This window comes from Esox lucius, chromosome 12, assembly GCF_011004845.1.
Source record: "Esox lucius isolate fEsoLuc1 chromosome 12, fEsoLuc1.pri, whole genome shotgun sequence".
Classification (NCBI taxonomy): Eukaryota; Metazoa; Chordata; class Actinopteri; order Esociformes; family Esocidae; genus Esox; species Esox lucius.
In genome coordinates this window covers 18,558,449-18,585,120 of record NC_047580.1, presented here as the reverse complement: position 1 = coordinate 18,585,120, position 26,672 = coordinate 18,558,449, and the positions used below count along the sequence as shown (strand labels likewise).

The 26,672-nt window shown below is 39.9% G+C and overlaps 1 protein-coding gene across 1 annotated transcript in view; it reads left to right on the top strand.

Moving 5' to 3' along the window:
- The window catches only part of kcnd1 (potassium voltage-gated channel, Shal-related subfamily, member 1), a 49,610-nt gene extending 24,230 nt beyond the window's left edge, over positions 1–25,380 (top strand). The window contains exons 3-7 of the mRNA XM_013136392.4: positions 11,576–11,738; positions 11,973–12,056; positions 22,224–22,319; positions 22,546–22,793; positions 23,301–25,380. Coding sequence (XP_012991846.3) covers positions 11,576–11,738; positions 11,973–12,056; positions 22,224–22,319; positions 22,546–22,793; positions 23,301–23,502 — 793 coding nt within the window. The 3' untranslated portion in view covers positions 23,503–25,380. The remainder of the gene's footprint in view (positions 1–11,575; positions 11,739–11,972; positions 12,057–22,223; positions 22,320–22,545; positions 22,794–23,300) is intronic.
- The last annotated feature ends 1,292 nt before the right edge of the window (positions 25,381–26,672 follow it).

The following is a 26,672-nucleotide window of genomic DNA, read 5'->3' as shown; positions in this document are numbered from 1 at the left end:
ACATTTCAGATCCATTTCAGATCCTGTTCTACATCTAAACAGTAGGAGCCCTCTGACTTTTAAAGGGCACTACTTGTTGCATATCCATGAATTCAAAGTGCCCCCTAAGGCATTTCAGGGTGGAGCCATAAAGGGCTGATTTCAGGTCCTCAGTGTGCACACAGTGGAACATGAAGCTTTTGACTCCAGTGACCCACCCTGTAGATGAGTAGGGAGGGACATTTCACAATCTTGTCACAATTAGCTCTTTGGTCTGTTTTTTAACATGGGGAGTACCACAACACGGGGAGTACCACAAATCCAATTATGATAATTGGATTTAATAAAGCAATTGTGATTGTTTAACTTATTAATAACTTTACGATTTCTAATTTATTTGCCATATAATATAGACAAATATGTAAGGTAATAAGACAAAAGTTCACGAGCAACAAAATAATATAGTATTCCAAAAGAGATAATGGTGCACTAGGATATGACTTAAAGTGATATATCCCTCATTTACCATCATTTAATTCTTGCGTGTTGCTTATAGAAACAAGACTAAAAATAACATTGAGTAACAGGCACCATGCATTTAGTCTGGGCTACAACATGGCATTGTTTGTTTTTGGCTGTAACTTTCACTTGATTCGTGAGCTGTGACTTTTCTTCAAATGGATGTTAAAAGGATTCTAAAATGTTTTGTAGTTTATTTCTCTATGATGTGATCAGGGTTCAGAGGTAAACAAATGATGTTGCTTCTGAATGCAGTGGTGCAATTGCAGATATATGCATTACAACAGTAACACGGTACAAAATGGGGATCAAATAGTTTTTTTCTAATACCTGTCAGATATAGGATATAGTACACTTCAACACCTTGATCCATGAAGCATAGCATTCCATGAATAGGAAATTACTTTCAGTATCTGTCTTAAATTAAGTGTCAAAGTCTCCAAGAAGAATGGATTGTCAGTTATAATATGACACCTTGAATTTTATACACCGTCTTGGCATTTGGCTCTGTTTCTTTGGGGTAGCACACCACCATCACATGATTGTGTATACAATACTACTTAAAACAACATTAAAACTGTAATATTATTCATGGCAATGAGCAAGTTACTGAGCAAGTACTAATCCCCCCCGCAGAAAAAAAACACAGAACCAGAAGGTGGTGGCCTGGTGGGGTTAGTGGTTGGAAAAAACTAATAAGTACAAGCTCAGAGATTCCCTTGTTTCATTGCTCTCTAGCGACTTCTTCAGACAGTTTGACAGCCAGCAAAACTGTCAAAAGTTGTCTGGTGGGGGTTTGCTCATCTTGATTTGCATGACTTCCTTATTGGATGTGCAGTGTGGAAAACAGCAGAATGGATAGATGGGGGAAAAAATCCTAGAAGGGAGGCTTTCCGTGATTTTCAACTCTCTTGAATCCATTTGGAGTTGTAACAAAGAGAAACATTTGATGATATTGGGAAAGGATAAAAAAGAGGGAATATATATACAAGTTTGACCCTAACATCTTATCTGTTGGTAAAGACAAACAGTCCAAATGTATTCTGTAGATGCGATAAACATTGAGTTTAATTGCCCTTCCTCTGCTACTTCTTAAATCAGTTTAGTAGATGTGGTTGTTTTTTAGATGTTGTTGATAATGAATGCCTTTCTCTGCCTTAGTCATCACAAATGGGCTGATATCTGCTCAATCTGTCTTTGCACAACCAGCCAAGGACCTTCTGTATATTCCCTTTGACATCATCTTTGGGCAGACACTATTCTCTTCCTGTGATTCTGATTCTGATCTTTATTTTTACATTAAAGCCTAATGACTTCTGTTTAGTATCTAATGTGCCAGTTTGAATTTAAATTCAATTGGCCTGCTTTGTAATATTTCTGAAAGGTATGTGTATCTCAAAGGGCCAGATCACTTCAACTCTCATAAGAAGAATAGAAAACGTGCTATGCCAAGATAAAATATATATATATTTTTTCTTTAATTAATTATCAGCATTATTCTTGGTTAGAGGCTTTCTGTTATTTCCATAAGAGTATTCAATCAAACACTGAGGAATTAATGCACACAATGTCTGCACATTGTCGGCACTGTGTCTGGACAGCCAAAACTCCTGGCATAAGACTCCTTCTCAATTTAAAAAGGCCTGCTTATAGAACCACACCTGAGCTCTTTGGCATGGTCACAGCCAGACAACCTGTTCTCTGGGGGTTGTGTGGAGGTTTTATGTTCTCAAAGCCCTTCTTCTATCAGCATGACACTGGAGTGTCCTCTTGGTCATCAGCCTGTTCCCCCACACTGCTCTTGTTTCCTTGACCTCTCATGTCCTTCCTCTTCTTTTCCTTCATATTTGTCCTTTCCCCATCTCATCTACTCATCAACTTTTGGCTCCCTGACAAGCCAGCACTCCCAACTCTTTTCCTATCATTACCAACCTCTGTTTGGTCACACTGAATAGAAACTTTGTTAGGTCAAAATTAACAAACGCATCATGATGTTTGGACTAGGTGGCAGGCAGGTGCCGGTTCTGCTGGAGATGATTGAGTCTGGCTAAGCAGAGAAGGACAGTAAATGCAGATGAAAGACAGTTATCTGCCAATCTACAGTCAATACAAACATGTCTTTTTACTTTGTCATGCAGCTATGTTATAAGTAGTTCCTCAAAATAAATTTTAATCCTCATAAATCTTGACATAAGTTTATGAAAACATGCAATTTACCTAAATTACAAAAAGAGAAGGATTGTATCCGTAGGAATGTTATAACTTTGGTTTTAGTGCTCGGGGTTAGCCAAGAAAATATGAAAATCTAAGATTAAATATTAAAATACTTGATCAAATATTAACATTTCAGCCTTAAAATAAACTCCATTAAATGTGTTTGTTACAACCACATTTTCAGTGACTTATTTGGTGGTATAGTTTTCAGCATCTGGATTTCATATTTTTAAGATATTTTAAGTAGGACATGTGATTTCCAATCATCTGAAATAGTTTATTGGTTTGGTATAGTCTGACAGCGATGCTGCAGTCTTTCAGTCCCTAGCCCTGGGCTTGAAGCCAATAGATGCAGTCAGCTTGGGTTGCATTTCCCTTTTTAAACGGAGGTACCTTGAAGGGCAAGTCTAAAGCCATACAAATATGGTATAACTGCCTGCATGCTGAAATGATTAAAGCCATAATGGCGTGCAGGTACACAGTCAAAAGTACTATGGAGCAGTTAAGTACCTGGGTAATTGGTATGATTCAATGTAAATGTACAGTGTTGGAAAAGTTTGACCAGGACAAGCATACAGTACCATATTAAATGCAAAGACTTATTTCTAAAACCACTATCAATATTATTGATATCACATTTTAAACAAAACTGATGGAGCAGGGGGAGGGGGAGTGCTGATGATAAGATCCTGTTATTCCCTAAGTTTAAAACTGAAACACCAGTAGAGGGCCTGTTCTATTTTGAGATTATGAAAGGATGCTATTTTACAATAACGGTTTGAAATCCTTCCTTGCCTTCCCTGTGGAGTGACGTTTGCAATGGATTGAGAGTATCTCAAGAATGACCTCAAATGGAATGTTGGTGTAAATAGAGGGACACCTCATTGTAATGCTTCGTGTGACTCTGAATGCCAAGCCAAGCTTTTCACAGTAGGACACAGATGTATTCTGTATTCTATCCGTGTCACACATGGCAACTATATATTTCAGAGTAATCAATGTATGCCTCTGCCCAACATGACAAAGAACATGTCCAAAGGGGGCCATAACAAATAGTTTCAGTTCTCCTCTGTGGACTTTTCCAATGAGCCATTGCTGAATGTTCTTCCTCAATGTGTAGCTTCACAGTTTTAACATCAGGAATATCGTTTTGAATGAATTACCGTTGACTAACTATCTAGTATTTGGCATCAACACTGCAATAACCAGCATGTCCAGAATCAGTGTCCACTCTATGAAAAGAAAAATATATTGCCTTTCATCTCTTAGTCAACCACCAGAAAACTATCGCAATGTCATGTGCAAAACATTTTCAAATTTTTTCTGTGAAAATACCAAATGCAAATGTTAGCACACACTGAAATTTGAAAATAAAAAACAGGTTAAAGCTTTAACAAAATATTTCACAATACCTGTTTGGCTTAGCTTTGTGTTTAGGTATAGATCGTCTTTTCATGATCATCGCTGCAAATTGAACAGTTCCTGGGCACAGGGAGCTGTAAATAGTCTGGTTATCTATATGGGACACCTGCTCTGCACCTTCTCTCCCCCAACATCACAAACCAACCTTACTTCTCAACCTTTAAGACTCCCGCAATGCAGAGTATTCTTCATGGATTTAATGTACTCCTCTTCCTGTTTCAGCGCCTATGTTCATGCTGTGATAATGGAGATATTTTATGGCCCATCATTATGGAATCACTCATAGACAATTCCATGTAAAATGGCCCTTGGACACTTAAATGGGAAAATCACAGGAGCATATCAAATTAGACGTAACATTAAAGTCTATATTTTTCAGCCATTTGCCATCTTAAAACTAGGAATAAGCAAAGGCTGTGATTTCTGGTCAAGCAGTGGAAAAGCAATCTTTTATCTACCAAACATTTTTGTAAACAGTATTACAAATACATGATAACACAGTAATGCGAAGGGTAAACTAACTAATAGAAACATTCTGAGGGTCCTTAATTTTTCAGGACTAGAGTGGTTGTCATTATTACAAAAATTACACATTTTAAGATACAGTATTTTGTATGTCCTTTCAGTTATGAGTATGGAGGATTATGACTGTTTGCAAAACTAGAAAAGTACAGCTAGACCTACCAATAAATATGCTTTTTTAATAGTTTTTACTGACATTTTATATCAAATGTAACTATTTTGTTCATGATTTATTGATTAAAATATGATATTCTGTTAAAACTCTACAATAACAGAAATTCACAGGAATTGAATTGGCTGAAATGGGGAGGGGGGGGTGGGTGAGGGGGTGAGGCTGTGTAACTGTGTGTCAGTGTGGGCTGCAGCACCCCCTACACCTTCCTCCTCATGGCTATGAGAAGGTTGGGTCCCCTACTACTGTCCTCCCTTGTACTGGCATACATACAGTAAAAATCTGAGAGGGATTTGGCTGTTATTCTAATTAGAAACGTTACAGTAAGTGTTCTTTGCAAAAAACTAATAATTAGAAATTATTGCATGGTTTGTATAACTTTGGAATTTAACCTGGAATGACAAATATGACAAAATCTTTGACGAATTAAAACTCCACAATTACGATGAAAATCAGTACCTCCAAATCCGAGGCCATGGTCCTCAGTCGGAAAAGGGTGGCTTGCCCACTTCAGGTTGGTGGAGAGTGCCTGCCTCAAGTGGAGGAGTTTAAGTATCTAGGGGTCTTGTTCACGAGTGAGGGAAGGATGGAACGGGAGATTGACAGACGGATCGGTGCAGCTTCTGCAGTAATGCAGTCGATGTATCGGTCTGTCGTGGTGAAGAAAGAGCTGAGCCGCAAGGCGAAGCTCTCGATTTACCAGTCAATCTACGTTCCTACTCTCACCTATGGTCATGAGCTTTGGGTCATGACCGAAAGGACAAGATCCCGGATACAGGCGGCCGAAATGAGTTTTCTCCGCAGGGTGGCTGGGCGATCCCTTAGAGATAGGGTGAGAAGCTCGGTCACCCGGGAGGAGCTCAGAGTAGAGCCGTTGCTCCTCCACATCGAGAGGGGTCAGCTGAGGTGGCTTGGGCATCTTTTTCGGATGCCTCCGGAACGCCTTCCTGGGAAGGTGTTCCGGTCCCATCCCACCGGGAGGAGACCCCGGGGAAGACCTAGGACACGCTGGAGGGACTATGTCTCCCGGCTGGCCTGGGAACGCCTCGGTGTCCCCCCGGAAGAGCTAGAGGAAGTGTCTGGGGAGAGGGAAGTCTGGGCATCCCTGCTTAGACTGCTGCCCCCGCGACCCGGCCCCGGATAAGCGGTAGAAGATGGATGGATGGATGGAATTACGATTTCTGTCAATAGGTCATTGGTCATCCTAAGCCCCAGATGTTTTTTTAGTTTTGCCATATGATTCACATTGCAAAAAACCAAAACTCAGTAAATAAAAAGCATTATCCTTGTGGAAGCCAGTGGTGTGTTCCTGTCATTATTTATGTTGTTGGCTAACCATGGGAGAATCGTCACAATGTAATTCCCAGGCACTTAGTAATTCCCTGTTCATTAGGAAGTTAAACATTACCTGATGCAGTCACTGATGAGAACATTCTCTTCATTAGGTTTGATAGAATGTCAAGTCGTGCTTGTGGGGCTGTCACTTTGCATTAGCTGTTTGTAGATTAATGTTCAGCAAACCATACTGTCACAACAATCCCACTCACAGTATATACATCGGTTAGAAATGTTATGTGACCGTCTGTATTAAATAGGTGAGACACCCAATGAGTTTCAATCTTTGATGGTATGTTCAACCTATGGCACAAACTGTGAAGCATTGGGTTGATGGTTTTATGTGATTTCTCAGTTCACTGTCCACCCAGTTATCCCTTTAAACTAGTGACAATCAACATTGACCCCTTTCTGAACCTTGACCCACATCTAGGCCAGGCTGCCAAGAGGGGCATTCATATGATAGGTGTTATGCTAATTTGTACAAATTCCATCTGAGTGCCATAGTCATATGCATTTTTCGCATTGACTTAGCATTTTTCCAAACACTGGTACAAGTATACAAAGTAAACAAGGATAAGCAAACAACATTGTTTGCCATGAAATAAAGAATATTAACAGTTTATAGTAAAGAGTACAAGCCAATAAATAAAACAAAAACCAAGTTGTGGAGTAATACAGTGGCTCTTGAAAATATTCATCCACGATTGGGCATTTCCACATTTTAGTATGTTCCAACATGAAAACAAAATGGATTTAATCAGGATTTTTTTCCCCCACTGATAAACACAAAAAAGTCCATAATTTCTAAATAAAAAATGTAATCAGCAAATTGTTTTAAATTAATAACAAATATAATTATCTTTAGAAATCACGTAAATATTTGTACATAAAGTACACCTGTGTGCAATTAAGGTGCATGGTGGTGGCAGCACCATGCTTTGGGAATGCGTTTCTCTCTCTGGAAAGCTTGTGCCAACAGAGGGCAAGATAGATGCAGCAAAGTCTGCAAGAGACCTGCTGGACTCCAAACATACAGACAAAGCCACACTAGCATGGCTTAAACTAGGATACATGTATTGGAGTGGCCGTCAAAGCCCAGACCACAATTGAATTAAGTTGAAAGAGTTGAAAATTGCTGTTCGCCAAAGTTCCCATTTCAATTTGACAGTGCTTGAGCAGTTATGCAAAGAATGTGTCTAGATATGCAACGCTACAACTAATGCAATCAATTATTTTCTGTTTTGTAATTCATTTAGAACAATTGGCAGATCTAAGTTTTTACTTTGACTTTATGGACTTTTTTGTGATCAGTGGGAAAAAAAAGAAGTTTTTATGTTTTAACACAATAAAATGCAAAAACCTCAAAGGGGCATGAATACTTTTGGGAACCACTATATGCTTTCTGAATAATTACATTTATTACACTATTACAATGGAAGATGTTTTTTTTTTCATGATTCATGGCACAAAGCTTGCAGTCAACCTGTTGGGGACCCCTAAAAGCTAAAGCCTAAAACGTGCAACTATAACAGACAGGGATAGATAGATTATGCTAAGTAATGGCCGATGTGATTTAGGAATGATTGGGTCCAAACAATTGTTCTTCACAGTCCGTACCTCGACCACAGCTCTACTTTCTCAGTGGAATTACAAACACTCAGATGGAAAGGCGCTTGTTCAGCACTATTCTAGTGTGCTTGAGCTGCAATAACTCCGGAATGAGGCACAATAAACTACTCACGATAGTGTCGATCTAAAGGGCTTGAGTGGTTTACAAATGTCCCCAGTCACGAGAAACTCCATTAGCTTTCCCATCAACTAGAGAGAAATCTAACTCTGTTTCTCCATGCAATTACTCAAGAGTCCATCAGTAACTGCAGAATGAAGCAGTAAATCAAATCAGATTGTCGGACAGGGTTGTTATTATTTCTTCATGCAAGACATAACATTTACAATATATTTTGTCCTTTACACTCAAATGTCATATACCTCTTATTAGACTTGTTTATCCATATTTTCCAGGTCAATATACTATTGTAACAGAGTCTGACTGTAAGGTATGCAGATCAGAATTAGTCCATACATGATGGAAGCATTAGAAAAAGTTGCATTTCATTAGATAGAACCTATTAAATTTTTTTTTAAGATGGTAAGATGACTGCCTACACTGTCCAGTGCATGTTTTAACAAAGACCACCAAGCAACATAATGCTGTCCCTGCAGGATTCTGGGAACTAGACCTAAACCTCAAGGGGACCATGATTGAATTTCCGATGATGTGTTGTAAATGTCCATGCACATACAATGGATATAAAAAGTCTACACACCCCTGTTAAAATGCCAGGTTTGGAAACATTTATTATGGTATGATGAAAACAAGGTGGAACTTTTTGGCCATAATTCCAAAAGGTATGTTTGGCGCAAAAGCAACACTGCACATCACCCAAAGAACACCATACCCACAGTGAAGCATGGTGGTGGCAGCATCATGCTTTGGGGCTGTTTATCTTCAGGTGGAACTGGGGCCTTAGTCAGGGTGGAGGGAATTATGAACAGTTCCAAATACCAGGCAATTTTGGCCCAAAACCTTCAGGCGTCCGTTAGAAAGCTGAAGATGAAGTTCACCTTTCAGCACGACAACGACCCTTGCAAAGAAGAGTGTCAAGATGTGCCATGCTAATAGACTCCTACCCAAAAAGACTGTGTGCTGTAATAAAATCAAAAGGTGCTTCAACAAAGTATTAGTGAACACACTTATGCAACCAGGTTATTGTGAGTTTTAAATTTTTCCCCCTCAAAGATTTCAGTTTATTTTTCAATTGAATTGTTCATGTTATAGGTCACATTAAAGGTGGAAAAAGTTCTGATATGATTTATCTTTGTCTCATTCTTTCACATCACAAGAACCTGGCATTTTCACAGGAGTGTGTAGACTTTTTGTATCCACTGTAGAAATGATGTGCCACATTCTAAGAAAACATGTGCCTAGTACAGGGTTATTCAACTTTAGACCTCAAAGCCTGTACCACCATTTTATATTGCAACCCTCTAATCAGGGACTTCTTAAGACCTGGGTCATCGGTGGGGGCAATTAATGATGAGATAGAACAGAAAGCCAGAAGGCTCCAGACCTCATGGGTAGTAGTTGAACACCCCTGGCCTAGAACATTAATGAGTGGCTGAACTTGTTTAGGCTTAATTTCGAAAGTTGTTATTAAAAATAAGAAAAACTGATGGCCAACGACTGAAATCCAAGGACAATTGGATTCAGGGTATGGTTTGATGTAGCTGTCTATTGTATTAGAAGCAGAATATCTCAGTTTCATACTCTTCACATATTTTGTTCTTGTTTAGTTCATAAATCACATTGGATGATGTAGCTAGAGGTCCCTCTTCTCTGACCTTGGGTTTTGAGAACTAGATAGAGATAATATGCAATAAGTAGGCAATTTGAGCATCTCTGTGTGTGTTCTTTAACCAATTAACTTCATTTTACTTGATTACTTGAGTGCTACCATCTGTAATCTGTGACAAAAAAGATTTCCAAGAATCCCCCGATACTCAATGTTGTACGTGTAAGGTTCTGTTTTGTTTTTGCTGTTAACATGGCCTGTCTTTTTTGTTCTGATTGTTTTCACCTGTTGTTAAGTCCTTGTCAGCACCCTATTTAGTTTGGCCCTATTCTATTAGCTCTTTGTTGGGTCATTTAGTCTTTTGTGTACAGTATGTACCTGCTACCAGTCTGTGGTTTTGTCTGCCTGCTGTTTTCTTGTTTTTTACCTGCCTTGGTTTCTTCATGAAACCCTTTTGTTGCTCTTAAAGTGTACTTTCTAGACTTGTTGGAAAGCTGTTTTCCAGGTCCACTGGGAGTATTAGGTTAATATCAGTTAGGAATTAAAAAGAATATCTGCAATACTTCCCCACCCTAAATCAAACAAGGTTGTTGATATCCTTCCTGTCGTGCAATGTTTGAATTGATTAGAAGACTGTATAATGGTGGTAACAACCAATTTCTTGGACAATGTCCTTTATAAGTAATTTCTCTTGAAGGCTGTTAGACAACCATATTCCGTGGGAGAGGTAATCTGTTTCCCAGTGGCGTGGGATCAACTTGTCATGTCGGTCAAACCAAATGATCGCTGTGGAGTGCAGTAATGTCAGCTTTTAAAACATCAGCTACAATGTTAGTCAATGGGACACCCAGAAGGTTCAATTTAACAAGCAATTGATTCCTACTACATCGAATTAAACATTATTTTGCAATTGTTAGTGCCTGGCTGATGTTGGCAACATCATTAAACTAGATGTGGCTGTATCCATGACACCATCCACTCAGCTCAATTAGAGGTGGCAGGTAGCCTAGTGGTTAGTCCAGTAACAACACAGGGATTGTGGGTCTGATTTCCATGGGTGGCCAATGTGAAAAAGTGAAATCAAACGTATATGCACTAAGTAACCTTATGTCACTCTGGAAAAGAGTCTCTGCTAAAAAATGCTTCATTAAATCCCAGAGCCAGCAAGGTGAAAACTCGCCCTCTGCATTGCAATATCTTCCCGAAAGTATTCAAGTTGTTGCATAAATGAGAATGTGTTTTCAGTCAATATACCTGGTAAAAAATAGAGGGAGTCTTTGGAGTTGTCTCAAACAGGCAGTTGAGAACAACAGGACTGATCTAGATCAAGAGTTTTGTGAAGGTGTCCACTATGAACTATTGAAAACAACAAAACCATTGAATCAAAACAGATAAACCTGCAAGTCTAAAATGGCATCATGGCAGACCTTATGGGTCTCTGCGACAAACTGGTTCCTTGTGGGTAGAGACCTACATATCAAATGTCAAATGTCTAATTGGGTGACCTTGCAAAGTAGTTTTTTTTATTGTAGTTATAGAGCAACCATCTGATTTTGTAACTGCAAGATCTCTATGGCCTGTTGCATCATTCCCCTGAGTTTCCTTAAAATCATCCCAGTGGTGTCTGAGGCATCTCGTGTGACTGATGGACAAAGTCCTCTCCCCGATCTCCTCATGGGGGACAAAAACATGTTTCAGTAGAATTCGATAGAATGTGTAGAACAAGCCAAAGCCTCATTTCTGTCATTCCTGTAGTTAAAAGCACATCAGATTTAACAAAAAGCGACTTTTTACAGGGTAAGGCATATGCTCGCATTCAAAGGTCACCTTATTAGTCTGAATCTATGTGCTTTTTTCTTTCATAACAATTTAAAATGTAATTGTTTGAAATGCAAGGCCAAATGATTGACACGTTTACACTCACAGTCTTTGGTGTGCACCTTTATATACACTGTGATGTTGAAAGATATCAGTTCTGTTTCACTAGTCACAGTAATGACCTGCGAGAAGCATTCCTCACTTTAATCCCCCACTGGCTTGTTGTTGCTGTTTGCAGATATGGAGACATGGTTCCAGATTCCATAGCAGGCAAGATATTTGGCTCCATCTGTTCCCTCAGTGGTGTGCTGGTGATTGCTTTACCTGTGCCCGTTATAGTCTCAAACTTCAGCCGAATCTACCACCAGAACCAAAGGGCAGATAAGATGCGGGCACAGCAGGTAAGAGAGTGAGGCATTCTCATCCTCTGGCATGTCAGTGTGTTGTGCAGGTGGGGAGGAATTGGTAGGAGGATTCTGACTGTAGGTGCCAATGTCAGGAGAAAGCTTTGTAATGCTACAAGAAATCTGTCTTGTGAAATGGGAGTTTGTATTTATTCGCCAGTTATTGCTCACTGGGTTGTATTTTTGTAAGTGCTGACAGGAATATCCATCCAATTCTTTTCCATTCTCTAGAAAGTGCGCCAGGCAAGGATTCGAATGGCCAAAAAAGGGGCCACCAATGCATTCTTGCAGCACAAAGAGGATGGGGGACTGCAGGTAAGCAAAACTCACAAGCAAATGTTTGGATTTTTTATGTAGTGCATACAGTATTCAACTGAGTTGATAAATGTCTACATGAAAGCCCCTAAGCAGTATTTTATTTTTTTAAACACCATTTGGACCATGGAAATGTTTAATTAGCTATATAAGAATCAGTGGAATATACAGCTCCGGAAAATATTAAGAGACCACTGCACCTTTTTCTTTCCTTTCCAAACTTTTTTAAAAAGAAAGTTTTGAGTGAGTAACAGAAGCGTTCAATTTGCAGTGCCCCCCCCCCCCCCCCCCCCCCCACAAATGTGTTATCTACTGTTATTTTACACTTACTTGGTTGAAATATTATGAAGAAAATAAAAAATACAGTGCTTGACGACACTGAGGCTTTAATGTGTTTAACAGAGACTCCAAAGTGCTTGGATGAACTGATAAGACCATTCATTTGGAGTTGAGTTTGTGATAAAACAAAAATAGAACTAAAGCTTTTTTTCTGTTCTGGAGACAGTTTGTTGTCATGGCATCATTCATTGTTTCTTCAATTATAGCTTGTTCTTGGCTATTGATGTATGTATTTACGTCAGATTGCTGTTTTTTTCTATCTCTTTGTGTCTTTCTCTCTCTTTCAATTGCCAATTTAAAATGAAAAAAAAAAATGTGAATAAAGCTACTGTCCAGGAACATGAAACAAACTGAAGGGATTAGGCAGCTTCAGTTTGAGTGCTGCTTAAAATAACCAAAAGTCACATTGAGTCATTAATATTTTATCTCAAACTTCCTGATTAAATCTATACAATATAGTCAGCTCCAATAGTTCAGCTGTAATGAAGGACAACTTGCTACATCACAACGGAATCAAATATGCATTCCATTTAGCCAAAGAGGAAGATTCTGATTCAAAGATGTTACGTTCCTGTAAGTTCTGAGGTGTGGAACCATGTAGAAATCATGTCAGAAAGAGGATATTGTGGACAAGTGGTTTATAGATATACAGAGTTAATGGTGTTATCAATAGGAATCACAACAGTTAAAGACTTTTACAAAAGATGGCGAATTGTAATTTATAGATTTCTGGATTCACCACATACTGAGCTGCTCATCTTTCATTTGACATTTCATTCATTTGGTAGACACTGTTATCCAGAGTGACTTGCAGTAAGTACTTTAAATCAGTAAAACACATACTCCTCCCTGAGGTTGTTCCATGTGGGTCCAGGGTTCCGATGCCTGACGGTGGGTAAAGCATTAAAGAAAACATTATTAAAAAGTTGAACCTTTACTGTCGGACTGCAACTCCACATGCCTACATATACAAAGCAAACAACAATGGTGAGTAACTACCGACAGTGGTCCGAGGAGGGACAAACCACAAACTGGCAACAGGGCGTTGGGCGCCCAAGGCTCATTGATGCGCGAGGGCAACGAAGGCTATCCCATCACAGAAGGTCTACTGTGGCGCAAGTCACAGAAAATGTTAATGATGTTTACGGGAGGAATGTGTCACAACACACAGTGCATCGCACCCTTCTGTGTATGAGGCAGCATAGCCACACGCCAAGGACCAACAGTACATCAGGCAGGTGGTCATAATGCTTTGGCTCATCAGTGTATACTGTAGACTCTATGATGCTAAATATGACTGAAGACAACAATGCGTCATGTAGCATCTCCTGTATCTTCCCTTAGTTGCTTTAGTTAGGTAAAGAAGTGCATGTCGTTAAACTAATATCTCTTCACTCCACTGGTCAGACAAGAATATGAGAAGATGCACATTACGCTGATTTAACTAGTGGAATTAATAGAGGAGGAGGCAGACGTCAAGAGATAGTGAAATGTCATCCGTAATAAAGCAGCAGGTGGGGTCCTAAGTAATCTTTATTCTGTTTCTCCTCAGCAACTGAAAGCAACTCTAATCAAATATTTGCAAGTCCCAGAGAGCAGGGGTATTTTTCAGCACAGATCTATACGCCCATTACTAATAGGACTGCAGGGCTATTTATAGACCTATGAAACACAGACAGTATCTCACAAAAGTGAGTACACCACTCATATTTTAGTAAATATTTCATTGTATCTTTTTGTGTGACAACATTGAAGAAATGACACTTTACTGTAATGTAAAGTAGTGAGTGTACAGCTTGTATAACAGTGTAAATTTGCTGTCCCCTCAAAATAACTCAACACACAGTTTACTGTCTAAACCGCTGGCAACAAAAATGAGTACACCCCTATGCAAAAATGTCCAAATTGGGCCCAATTAGCCATTTTCCCTCCCCGGTGTCATGTGACTCGTTAGTGTTACAACAGGCGATTCGAATGTTATCATTGGATTGAATGGGCGTTATCAGTGGTTATCAGCCTCATAGATATGGGTCAGAAGGGGCCTGCTAGCCTACTGGTAGGCTCAAAAGGTTTTTTTCATCCATTCGCATGGTTAATTTAGTATTTAGATAATTTAGTATTGACAAAATTATCACAGTTTAAAAGCTCTCATTTTAATGGTCTTAACTGTAGACTTACCCTAACCTTAACCCATTTTAATGGTCTTACCTGTAGACTTACCCTAACCTTAACCCATTTTAATGGTCTTACCTGTAGACTTACCCTAACCTTAACCTTAACCCATTTTAATGGTCTTACCTGTAGACTTACCCTAACCCTAACCTTAACCCATTTTAATGGTCTTACCTGTAGACTTACCCTAACCCTAACCTTAACCTATTTTAATGGTCTTACCTGTAGACTTACCCTAACCCTAACCTTAACCCATTTTAATGGTCTTACCTGTAGACTTACCCTAACCTTAACCTTAACCCATTTTAATGGTCTTACCTGTAGACTTACCCTAACCCTAACCTTAACCCATTTTAATGGTCTTACCTGTAGCAGCGACCTGAATTCGTCTGGGATTGGATCTGGAGTCTTCTCAGGTATTTATCCGTGATTAACCATGCGAATGGATGATAACAGCCTTCTGAGCCTACCAGTAGGTGTAGCAGGCCCCTTCTGACCCATATCATTGAGGCTGATAACCACTGATAACGCCCATTCAATCCAATGATTACATTCGAACCGGGTGGTTACAAGGTCTCAGGTGTGAATGGGGAGCAGGTGTGTTAAATTTGGTGTTATCGCTCTCACACTCCCTCATATTGGTCACTGGAACTTCAACATGGCACATCATGGCAAAGAACTCTCTGAGGATCTGAAAAAAAGAATTGTTGCTCTACATAAAGATGGCCTAGACTATAAGAAGATTGCCAAGACCCTGACACTGAGCTGCAGCACGGTGGCCAAGACCGTACAGCCGTTTAACAGGACAGGTTCCACTCAGAACAGGCCTCACCATGCTCAACCAAAGAAGTTGAGTGCACATGCTCAGCGTCATATCCAGAGGTTGTCTTTCGGAAATAGACATATGAGTGCTGCCAGCATTGCTGCAGAGATTGAAGGGGTGGGGGGTCAGCCTGCCAGTGCTCAGACCATACGCCGCACACTGCATCAAATTGGTCTGCATGGCTGTCGTCCCAGAAGGAAGCCTTTTCTAAAGATGATGCACAAGAAAGCCTGCAAACAGCTTGCTGAAGACAATCAGACTAAGGACATGGATTACTGGAACCATGTCCTGTGGTCTGATGAGACCAAGATAAACTTATTTGGTTCAGATGGTATCAAGCATGTGTGGAGGCAACCAGGTGAGGAGTACAAAGACAAGTGTGTCTTGCCTGCAGTCAGGCATGGTGGTGAGAGTGTAATGGTCTGGGGCTGCATGAGGGGTGCCAGCACTGGGGAGCTACAGTTCATTGAGGGAACCATGAATGCTAACATGTACTGGAACATACTGAAGCAGACCATGATCCCTCCCTTTGGAGATGGGGCCGCAGGTCAGTATTTCAACATAATAACGACCCCAAACACACCTCCAAGACAACCACTGCCTTGTTAAAGAAGCTGAGGGTAAAGGTGATGGACAGGCCAAGCATGTTTCCAGACCTAAATCCTATTAAGCATCGGTTGGGCATCCTCAAACGAAAGGTGGAGGAGCGTAAGGTCTCTAATATCCACCAGCTCCGTGATGTCATCATGGAGGAGTGGAAGAGGACTCCAGTGGCAACCTGTGAAGCTCTGGTGAACTCCATGCTCAAGAGGGTTAAGGCAGTGCTGGAAAATTATGGTGTCCTCACAAAATATTGACACTTTGTGCCAAATTTGGACATTTTCACTTAGGGGACTACTCACTTTTGTTGCCAGCGGTTTAGACATTAAAAGCAGTCGGTGGGGATTTCGGCCGGATTTCAGTACTTGGACATTTTGGGTCCTAGATTCATTTCTGTTACAGATACAACCTATTATGATGTACCCTGGTAATCACAACCCCCTTGGCTACAATAAAAACACATAAAAACAGACTTCTGGGTCACCATTTTAAAAACTCATCTATTGGAAAGGCAAAAAAATAATAATCTGTAAACATTTCTGCCATTCAGCATAATGATATATTTTTTTAAAGCATTATAAGGTTTTGAATCAATGGTATTCCCTCACATTTTCATGCCTTTACTATCAAATTACACTGTATTGTACAATAAAATGAGAAATAATTATTTTAAATCACTTCTTTTGGGGTGTAATGACGCAAAAAGCCCTAGACGTTTGGACTATAATTTATAAACTCAGAAAAATGACCAACTTCTTCCCAAAAACTCAAGAACACCCCCATACTATGTTGACAATTTTTTTTTTTTATATCATATTTATAATACAAACGATGTATTATGGTTCAAAACATCATATATAGTAATGTACACCCTTGTAATCCTTATTCTTGTCTACACAATAGCCTTTCTAAGATGCATGGTCAATGTCGTTGCCTGGTGAAAAGTTCCCATAGCAACCCAAACTATACACAGACAACCCAAACTATACACAGACAACATGGTGCTTTGGTCATTCACACCAACATTATGAATCCTTGGGGCATTAACAGTATGTATCGCCCACCCATTTGAAAGAACTGAACTTGTTTTTACACACTTTTAACGAGCTCCTGGCTGCGGTTACCTGATAGACAGGATAACTAACTTCAACTGACAATGCTTTGACACTTTGACACAGGCTATGCTCCTTCCAGCCATGGCCAAAATAAAGGGAGATACCGCAAGAGGACTTGCCTCCGTCCACCAAAGAAACTGAAGCTTGGCAGGAATCCCAAGCACAAGGGCAAAGCAAACCTGTGAATGTCCAGTAATTATCATCTCAAGTCTGGTTCCTGAAACTCACTGTTGCATTCCTTACAAACCATAGTGCTTCCCTACAAAATCATTTCATTTACAGGGTTTTTCTTGACACAAAATTAGGCAAAGGTGGTACCCCAACCCCCGCTACCCCACGCTCCACCGGACACCCCTCATTCATATACTTTATATAATAATATATATAATAATACCTGGCTATACAACTGAAAAAGAATACCATTATAGTGTTAGATCTGCCCAATTTTCCATGTCAACTTAAGCAGCTAATGCATGCTACAATTATTATATATCTTTTTTTACATAATTAGCTTTTGTCCTGGGGCCGTATCCACAAAACATCTTAAGGCTAAAAGTAGGTCCTCACTTGCTGATTTATGAGAAATACTTTAAAAAATGGGCGTGTCAGTCCTAACTTTAGGACTCCTAAAGTTTTGGTTTAAGAGTATTTCACAAAGCGTTTTAGCGCTAAAACCAGCTCCCAAAACTTGGAAAAGTTAAGAGTAGTCAAGAGGACTCTTAAGTCACTGAGACCAAGTCACAAACAATCCTAAAAGGGCTGCTGCTGGGAATCCACCTCGTAATCAGGTCGACCTTTTAGAAACATTTATTGATACTGAGTTTGTGCAAGGTATCGTCTTAATCACAAGGGTATTATCATAGTCAGGGAAGCTGTCACTTCACAAACAAACAGAAACAACCCAATAACATCAGACATCAGGGTTGTGACAACTATATGCTATTTGGCCACAGGGAAAATGCAGCTATGCAGTGCAGACAAACTACTTATATCTCAGTCATCTGTCTGTAGAATATTACATCAAATAATCAATAAATGCCCTATCCAGACCCCAAATTCGACAACTACAAAGAAACAAAGACAAATTCATGGCCATAGCTCAACCACCCGGGGTAGTTGGTGCTATACATTGGACACATAATTGCACTAATTATTGCACCATCAAAAGATGAACATGAGCATTTCTTTACGAGCTGCCAGAAAATGTGTCTGACAATTAGCTGAACATATCTTTACTAGTCAGTATATCATTCTTGGTTTCATGTTTAATCAGTGACACTTAGATTACATTTGTATTTGAATATCTGTACTTTACATACTTCAACAGTATTGCTATGATTAATTTACTGACAGAGACCCCTCCCCTATCAGCCAAACACTGTGGGCATAATAAGTAAGCTTGTTCCTGGAACACGACATCATCCATAGCAACGGGGTCAACCCCGCCCTTCCTCTTAGCTTAAGACTTCTCCCCATTCCTTAGTAAAAATTGGTCTTAGCAGCTTTGTGAACAGGTTTTAAGAGGAAACTCCGAGCTAGGAACTTTTAGTGCTGTTTAGGAGTCCTCCTAGTGGTTAGATAAAATGTTTTGTGAATACGACCCCAGAACTCGTGGACATTTTATTGGACTTAAGTGCATCCATCCTTTAGTTTCTGCTTGGCTGTTTCCTTAGCCCCCAAACAAATTGGCTCCACTGCCTTTAGCATGCAGTGTATATCATACCCTCTTTATTATGTCTAGGCCACCCATTTTTTTTTTTGCCATTGACCATCAAACTATGTTTATTACAGTAAAAGCATGAAATTATTAAAGAAAGCATGAAATTACTTGTTCAGCTATATATTTAATTACATGACCACAGCAGTGGTTTTTATACTTTTCCTCGTTAAGTTAGATTTGGTTCAGGTAATCATTAAATTATTTTAAAAAGTTTGAAATCACTCATTCAGCTATGTACACTCACCTAAAGGATTATTAGGAACATCTGTTCAATTTCTCATTAATGCAATTATCTAATCAACCAATCACATGGCAGTTGCTTCAATGCATTTAGGGGTCTGGTCCTGGTCAAGACAATCTCCTGAACTCCAAACTGAATGTCAGAATGGGAAAGAAAGGTGATTTAAGCAAGTTTGAGCGTGGCATGGTTGTTGGTGCCAGACGGGCCGGTCTGAGTATTTCACAGTCTGCTCAATTACTGGGATTTTCACGCACAACCATTTCTAGGGTTTACAAAGAATGGTGTGAAATGGGAAAAACATCCAGTATGCGGCAGTCCTGTGGGCGAAAATGCCTTGTTGATGCTAGAGGTCAGAGGAGAATGGGCCAACTGATTCAAGCTGATAGAAGAGCAACTTTGACTGAAATAACCACTCGTTACAACCGAGGTATGCAGCAAAGCATTTGTGAAGCCACAACATGCACAACCTTGAGGCGGATGGGCTACAACAGCAGAAGACCCCACCGGGTACCACTCATCTCCACTACAAATAGGAAAAAGAGGCTACAATTTGCACGAGCTCACCAAAATTGGACAGTTGAAGACTGGAAGAATGTTGCCTGGTCTGATGAATCTCGATTTCTGTTGAAACATTCAGATGGTAGAGTCAGAATTTGGCGTAAACAGAATGAGAACATGGATCCATCATGCCTTGTTACCACTGTGCAGGCTGGTGGTGGTGGTGTAATGGTGTGGGGGATGTTTTCTTGGCACATTTTAGGCCCCTTAGTGCCAATTGGGCTTTGTTTAAATGCCACGGCCTACCTGAGCATTGTTTCTGACCATGTCCATCCCTTAATGACCACCATGTACCCATCCTCTGATGGCTACTTCCAGCAGTTCACTGTACTGAAATGGCCCCCACAGTCACCAGATCTCAACCCAATAGAGCCTCTTTGGGATGTGGTGGAACGGGAGCTTCGTGCCCTGGATGTGCATCCCACAAATCTCCATCAACTGCAAGATGCTATCCTATCAATATGGGCCAACATTTCTAAAGAATGCTTTCAGCACCTTGTTGAATCAATGCCACGTAGAATAAAGGCAGTTCTGAAGGCGAAAGGGGGTCAAACACAGTATTAGTATGGTGTTCCTAATAATCCTTTAGGTGAGTGTATTTAATCACAGTCAATATAATGTTTTGTCTATTTTCGTTGTTATACTATGCTCTTGTTAATTTAACTTGAAACAGAGCAGTACATCTTACAGCCTTGTTGCATTGTTTATTGTACATTCTTGCCTTGACGCCACATCTCCCACTCTCGACTTCCTTCCTACTAGTTGGCTATGGAGTTTGCGCTGATCCAGCATCTTCACATCACGTTCATTTATTTCTATTGTTAGTGACTTAAATATGTTAAGTGTATATTTTTACATTGTATATTGCACATATACAGCTCTGGAAAAAATTAAGAGACCACTCCGTTCTTTTTCTTAAATCAGCATCTCTGCATGTGTGGCAGCCATTTCATTCCAGTGTCTGTTAAATTCCAATAGAGGCACACCTCATTTTACTTAATGAGGTACTGATTAGGTGATTACCTGAACCAAATCTAACTTAACGAGGAAAAGTATAAAAGCCACTGCTGTGGTCATCACTATCCTCTTGCAATAGGCAAAAACAGTGAAGTATTACCTCAAAGGTAATTTGAATTAAAAAATATATATATTCAGCATGACAAAAAAGTTGAAAACAAAAGCTTTGAGTGAGGTAAAAAAATTGTTAAATTCTGGCTTTACTGGCAGAGAGATACAGTGAGCGTCAGGTTGCTTCCATCCTGAAAATTTCAAAGACAGCGGTTCATAAGAACAAAAGAGAAAACGACTGTCCACTGATCGAGATGTCCGTCAACTCATTCGAGTGTTACTCAACAACTGTAGGATGACATCAAGTGACCTACAAAAAGAATGGCAAACAGCAGCTGGGGTGAAGTGCATGGCAAGGACTGTTCGAAACAGGCTCCTAGGGGCAGGGCTGAAGTCGTGCAAAGCTTTTCATCAATGAGAAGCAAAGAAGAGCCAGGCTGAAGTTTGCAAAAGATCATAAGGATTGGACTGTACAGGTATAGAGTAAGGTCATCTTCTCTGACGAGTCTAATTTTCAGCTTTGCCCAACACCTGGTCGTCTAATGGTTAGACCAGGGGTGTCAAACCAGTTCCATGGAGGGCCGAGTGTCTGCAGGTTTTTGGTTTTTCCTTTAAATTGGTTCCCAGTTCAGACCTAAACAACCAGGTGAGGGTTGAAACTAACCAATTAGTGACCTAATTAATCAATCAAGTACAAGGTGAGAGCGAAAACCTGCAGACACTCGGCCCTCCACGGAACCAGTTTGACACCTCTGGGTTAGACGGAGACCTGGAGAGGCCTGCAAGCCACAGTGTCTCACACCCACTGTGAGTTTTGGTGGAGGATTGTGATGATCTGGAGATGCTTCAGCAAGGCTGGAATCGGGCAGATTTGTCTTTGTGAAGGATGCATGAATCAAGCCAAGTACAAGGTTATCCTGGAAGAACACCTTCTGCTCTGACAATGCTCCCCAACTTTGGGAAGATGGATGCCTCCCCCTTGGACTTTACAATGTGACACATTATATTGTGTTACGACATAAAATCTAACTGAATCTAATCTGGACTTTCTGACACTAATCAACACAAAGTTTATAAGTCACTATTTCCCAATCCATATCTGAAAAGTAATTGTTTATATTTCTAATTAGGGACAATGTAATGTTCTATATGACATCTGGCTGACTCTGCCGTAGGTCTCCAGAGCGGCGACAAATAAAGCTGTTTACCTACTCCCTTTCTCCTGCCTGGCACACCCCACCCTGTCAGTCCTAAAGATCAGCTCACCAGAATATAAATGACCCGGAAAGGCTTTTGGCCATTTGTAGCAGAAATGATGGTTACCACCCATCTTATCCTGGATGTTATCGAACGCAAAATAAGTTATTTTTGGGAAAGGTTGCCCCAGTTCCCTTTGGTTCTCTGTACAGGTGGAGAGAGATGTAAGAACACTAACTTACTTTACAATCAAACACAGTAACACAGTTCAAATGTTGATGTGATTTGTATTGTATTTTCACTGTGTTTGTAAATGTCTTGCTATGTCTTTTAGGATGGCGATAGTGGCAGCACAGCTCTTTGTGTGAAGAACAGGTCTGCCTTTGAGCACCAACATCATCATCTATTGCACTGCTTGGAAAAAACCACAGTGAGTGCAGCTTCATTCTCATGGATCCTTTTGTCGGATATGACCATCAGTCACTTTGATGTGTTACAGCACACAGTTACACACTCATCCGACTTACACTATAGGTGTTTCACAATTTCTACAGTTTTAATATACTGCATACATTCAGCGACCTACAGCCAGTTCAAACCAGTAAGGCTGCTCTGGGACCATAGTTTACAAGGTGTTTTCTTTAACGTTTCAACAGAATCACGAGTTCACTGATGAAGTGACCTACAGCGAGGTGTGTATGACCGACTCCGTCGGCTTCCGCACCAGCCGCAGCACTTCGCTGTCCAGCCAGCAAGGGGCCACCACCTCCTGTTGCTCCCGCAGGGCCAAGAGGAGGGCCATCCGCCTCGCCAACTCCACCGTCTCCGTCAGCCGAGGCAGCGTGCAGGAACTGGACACGCTGCACATCACCAAGACTCCCGCTGGTACCCAGTATCCACAGAGGTGCTGTGCCCGCACACTCACCTGATTCAGGGAACCCTCATCACCGAATCACATGTACAGACTGTGGATCGTATTAGAAAATGTGATCAAAGCCAATTTTATTGTAAAGAAATTCCTGCTAAACCTGAATTAAAAGTGGAGGCGAACATTTTCCATGTTTTTATTGCTATTTATATATGTCAAAACAAGAGTTTAATGAGAAATGTAGCTTAGAACCATGGGGAAATACATGTCATTTGTCACTGTAGCATTACTAATCATATTTTATTATTTGGAAAGACAGTTAATGGTGATAGATGCTTTGTTTTGGCCTTGCATTTTTATGCGTAATTGCTGTAGATTAATTTACCACTTCACAGAGGGTGGAAGAACAAACTATCTGTCTAGAACATACTGATCTACTTCCAACAGACAAGTGGGTTTATTCTGTAGACAAATATTCACAGATTAGTGCATTGATTAACTTCCTGTGTGTGTGTGTGTGTGTTTGTGTGTGTGTGTATCCAGTCGTTCGAGTCTTAATGCCAGGACTGAAGACCTGAAGCTGAACTGTGATGACTACACAGCAGCCATCATCAGTATCCCCACTCCCCCAGCCAACACGCCTGATGAGAGCTTACCCAACTCACCTGCCATCCCCGGCATCCTGCGCAACTCTCGCTCCAATACATACAACATCCAGGAAACTGTCAAGATATCTTCCTTATAACCCATTGAAGAGCACGAGCTGGACCCATTGCACAAAAGAGGAGGAATTAGGTCTATTGGAGAAGAACATTGGAAAGAAAGACTTGATATCTTACACGCTCTTTGCAAATGCTTCACTCCAAAACAAATGTAATGCCAACCGAATAGTCGAAGTAGGGTGAGTGGAAAAAAACTATGTGAATATATTTTAACATCCATTTGATGTCCTGGAACAGTTATGGTAGGGTTGACCTTTCGGCCTAGGTAGCGAACCAAGAATGACAGAGACACTGAACTGACTAGGAACAAATGACAGTGTGCGGACTCAGAGGACCCAGCTGGATGGTGTGGCTGGTAAGAGTTTTTTCGACTATAATATACCCACCGTGGCATCAAAAGCCTTCTACTTTTCAAGATATGCAATGTTAGAACAAGCAGGAAAAACAAATCTACATAATGTGTAAAAAGACATGTCAGGGAGAGATTATAAATAATTGCTCAATTATATTGATATCTAAATACATCTTTACCAATGGAAATATGAATACTGTATTCTGCAATAGATTTCTTCGCACAAATTCATTGAAAATAAAGAATTGAGTGAGAGTTAGGAAGTAGTAAATATGTAACATATTTTCAACCATATGTCTCTAAATCACATGCATCTTCAAACCTTACCAAACAAATGTCAGTGTGCTGACTCGCTTAATGCAGTGCATGTTCCTGTACAGAGTAGATGGGGAAGAATAGAACTTCTGACATTAGCTATATCAGGTATGATATCTCATCAGTTTTTCTGTTTGTTTATTTAGCATGGGACCTTATTCTTTCTTTCAGAACAGTTTGTTTTATTTATTTGTCCTACCAACAACATGTAAAGTAATAATGATGGCAAGTGCTCCACCAGAAATGTACATCAGTAATAAATAAAAAAAAAAACATTCAGGCATGTTCCTTGCCATAATGCAGAGTGGGTGAGTATAGTCTGTATGGTAGGTCAGGAGGACTTCCTTTGATTGATCACAATATGCATGGATACCGTTATAGGTATATTACGTGTTTGTTTTTTTAAAATGTATAGGAGAGATTCAACAGCATCCATTTACAATGATGAATAAAGGGAGAAGAGATTACCAGTAAGAAAACCAATCTATCTGTCTTTGAGTTCAGTTACTTTTCATTGCTTTCTCTTATCATCACATTGTCCTTCAGTACAGACCCTGTTGAAAGACTGACTTTAAATGGTTGAAATGTAGGTGGATGTAGCCCCTTGAAGGCTCTGTAATGCAAAACGACACGTTGTTCATATATCAGTGCTGATAATGTACTTTATTTTACTTCTATTTATGAGTTCCGGGGTTTGCAATAACTGTTGTGATTATTTAACTGCAAACCTTGACAATGCAACCTTTTTTCTCCAATGTTTATTATTTGCATAACATTGCAATGAAACATTGACCTTTAACACTGTGCACTACAGCTGTTCTGAAGTTACTTGAGTAATTATTCATTAGCACTTTATTTTACGTTACACAGTTCAGATAAGACTAGAGTAGGAGTACGAGCACCATATGGCAACCTCACACATATTTGCCAACATTCATTTCCAAATAAAAATAGCTATATGAATCACATTATTTACATTTTCTCATGGAAGTGATACACAGTGGGTAAAGTTGTGTTGTGGTGTATATAGGTGTGGTGTATGAACACGACTCATTTGAGTGGAGGTTTGTGTGGTTATATAAGTGGCTTTAGACACGCGGCATCCAGAGATCTAATGGTAAGTGACCAGATGTTTAGATTCAGGAGAGGTGTCATGTCAGCAACAGAGTTGCATTCGTTTCGTAACGGCCGTAGTCTGAACGAACTCAAAGCACCGAAATAAAGAAACAAATAAAGAAAGCAGAATGCAGAACATTGTGTTGCTTTTATTTTATTACCCCAACTAAGACATCTTTAAATGTGTCTGCTATCAATGTGTTTGTTTCTATTGCTTCTACCTCTGAATTATGGTGGAATATGAATTTATTGCACAATTGTATATACATATGTATTTCACCCATTCTATCATTATTGGTGCGATTTCATTTGACACCAGTAGGGGGGGCTATTGTCTGTGTTATAAAACCTTCCCCTCCGTCAGTTACATCTTCATGCTAAAAAGATGGTTGACAAATTATTACTATCTGCCTCTTAATCCCCCTGACATTGACACTCACCTTTGAAGTGACGCTAACCTGTTCAAAATGATATCAGCAATATGATTTGTGGCATTGAGTGGCTCTCCATGCAGAGATTTATTGTTCATTCATATTGCATTTCCTTGACAGAATTAGCCCTGGGTTTTTCATCCTAATTCTATTATTATCCCTCACTGTCACTATATTCATTCTGAAACCTTGCAATACAGCTGGATTTATAAAGCCTTGTTTTTCACTGGACACCGAATGCTTTTTAAATGTAATGAATGAATTAGAAACAACAGAGAGGTGGAGATGTATCATAGACTGTGTAATAAGAGTACATCTAAAGCACAAGTCTAATTTAAGGAGATGACAAATCTATGTGAACAACAGTCAGTGCATGGGCTCACTTCGATGAAAGCTGTGGTTTCTGTTAGTAGAGATATCTCTGTGGTCGGGCTTTTCTCATGAAATGTGAGCAAGCTGTTCATTGCACAAGAGTTCTATGGTAATCTCCCAGGCAGACGTCCAAGCATTTCTCTAACACGTGTTTTCACTAAGTTAGCCAAAGTGAGTAATGAATAATATAGTAATGTTGCATTCATTGATTATCATCAGTCATGTTGCTACACGGGGAAGTTACAGTACTTTTATCTTTTTTATAAAGCACATGTGGATGACTGCCATATTAATGCTGCTCTAGGGGGAAACTACTATGTTATTTATCTGGATTTCTCCTATGGGATACTGAAGGATAAATGCATATATATAAAATGAATAAACTGACACATTTTTGACTTGAATGGGGACGTGTGTTCTATTTATTCTATGGCTATGCATTAAATCTTATCTGACATGCTATAGCCAGCTAAACAACTTTTGAAAAACCTGGCGCAGATTATATTGTGCCCTCCTCTGTAGAAATGTAAAATATCCCCTTCATACATATAGAAAAATGTGCATTAGTGAAAATGCTTGAAGAGCTTGATAAAAGCAGCCCTACCAC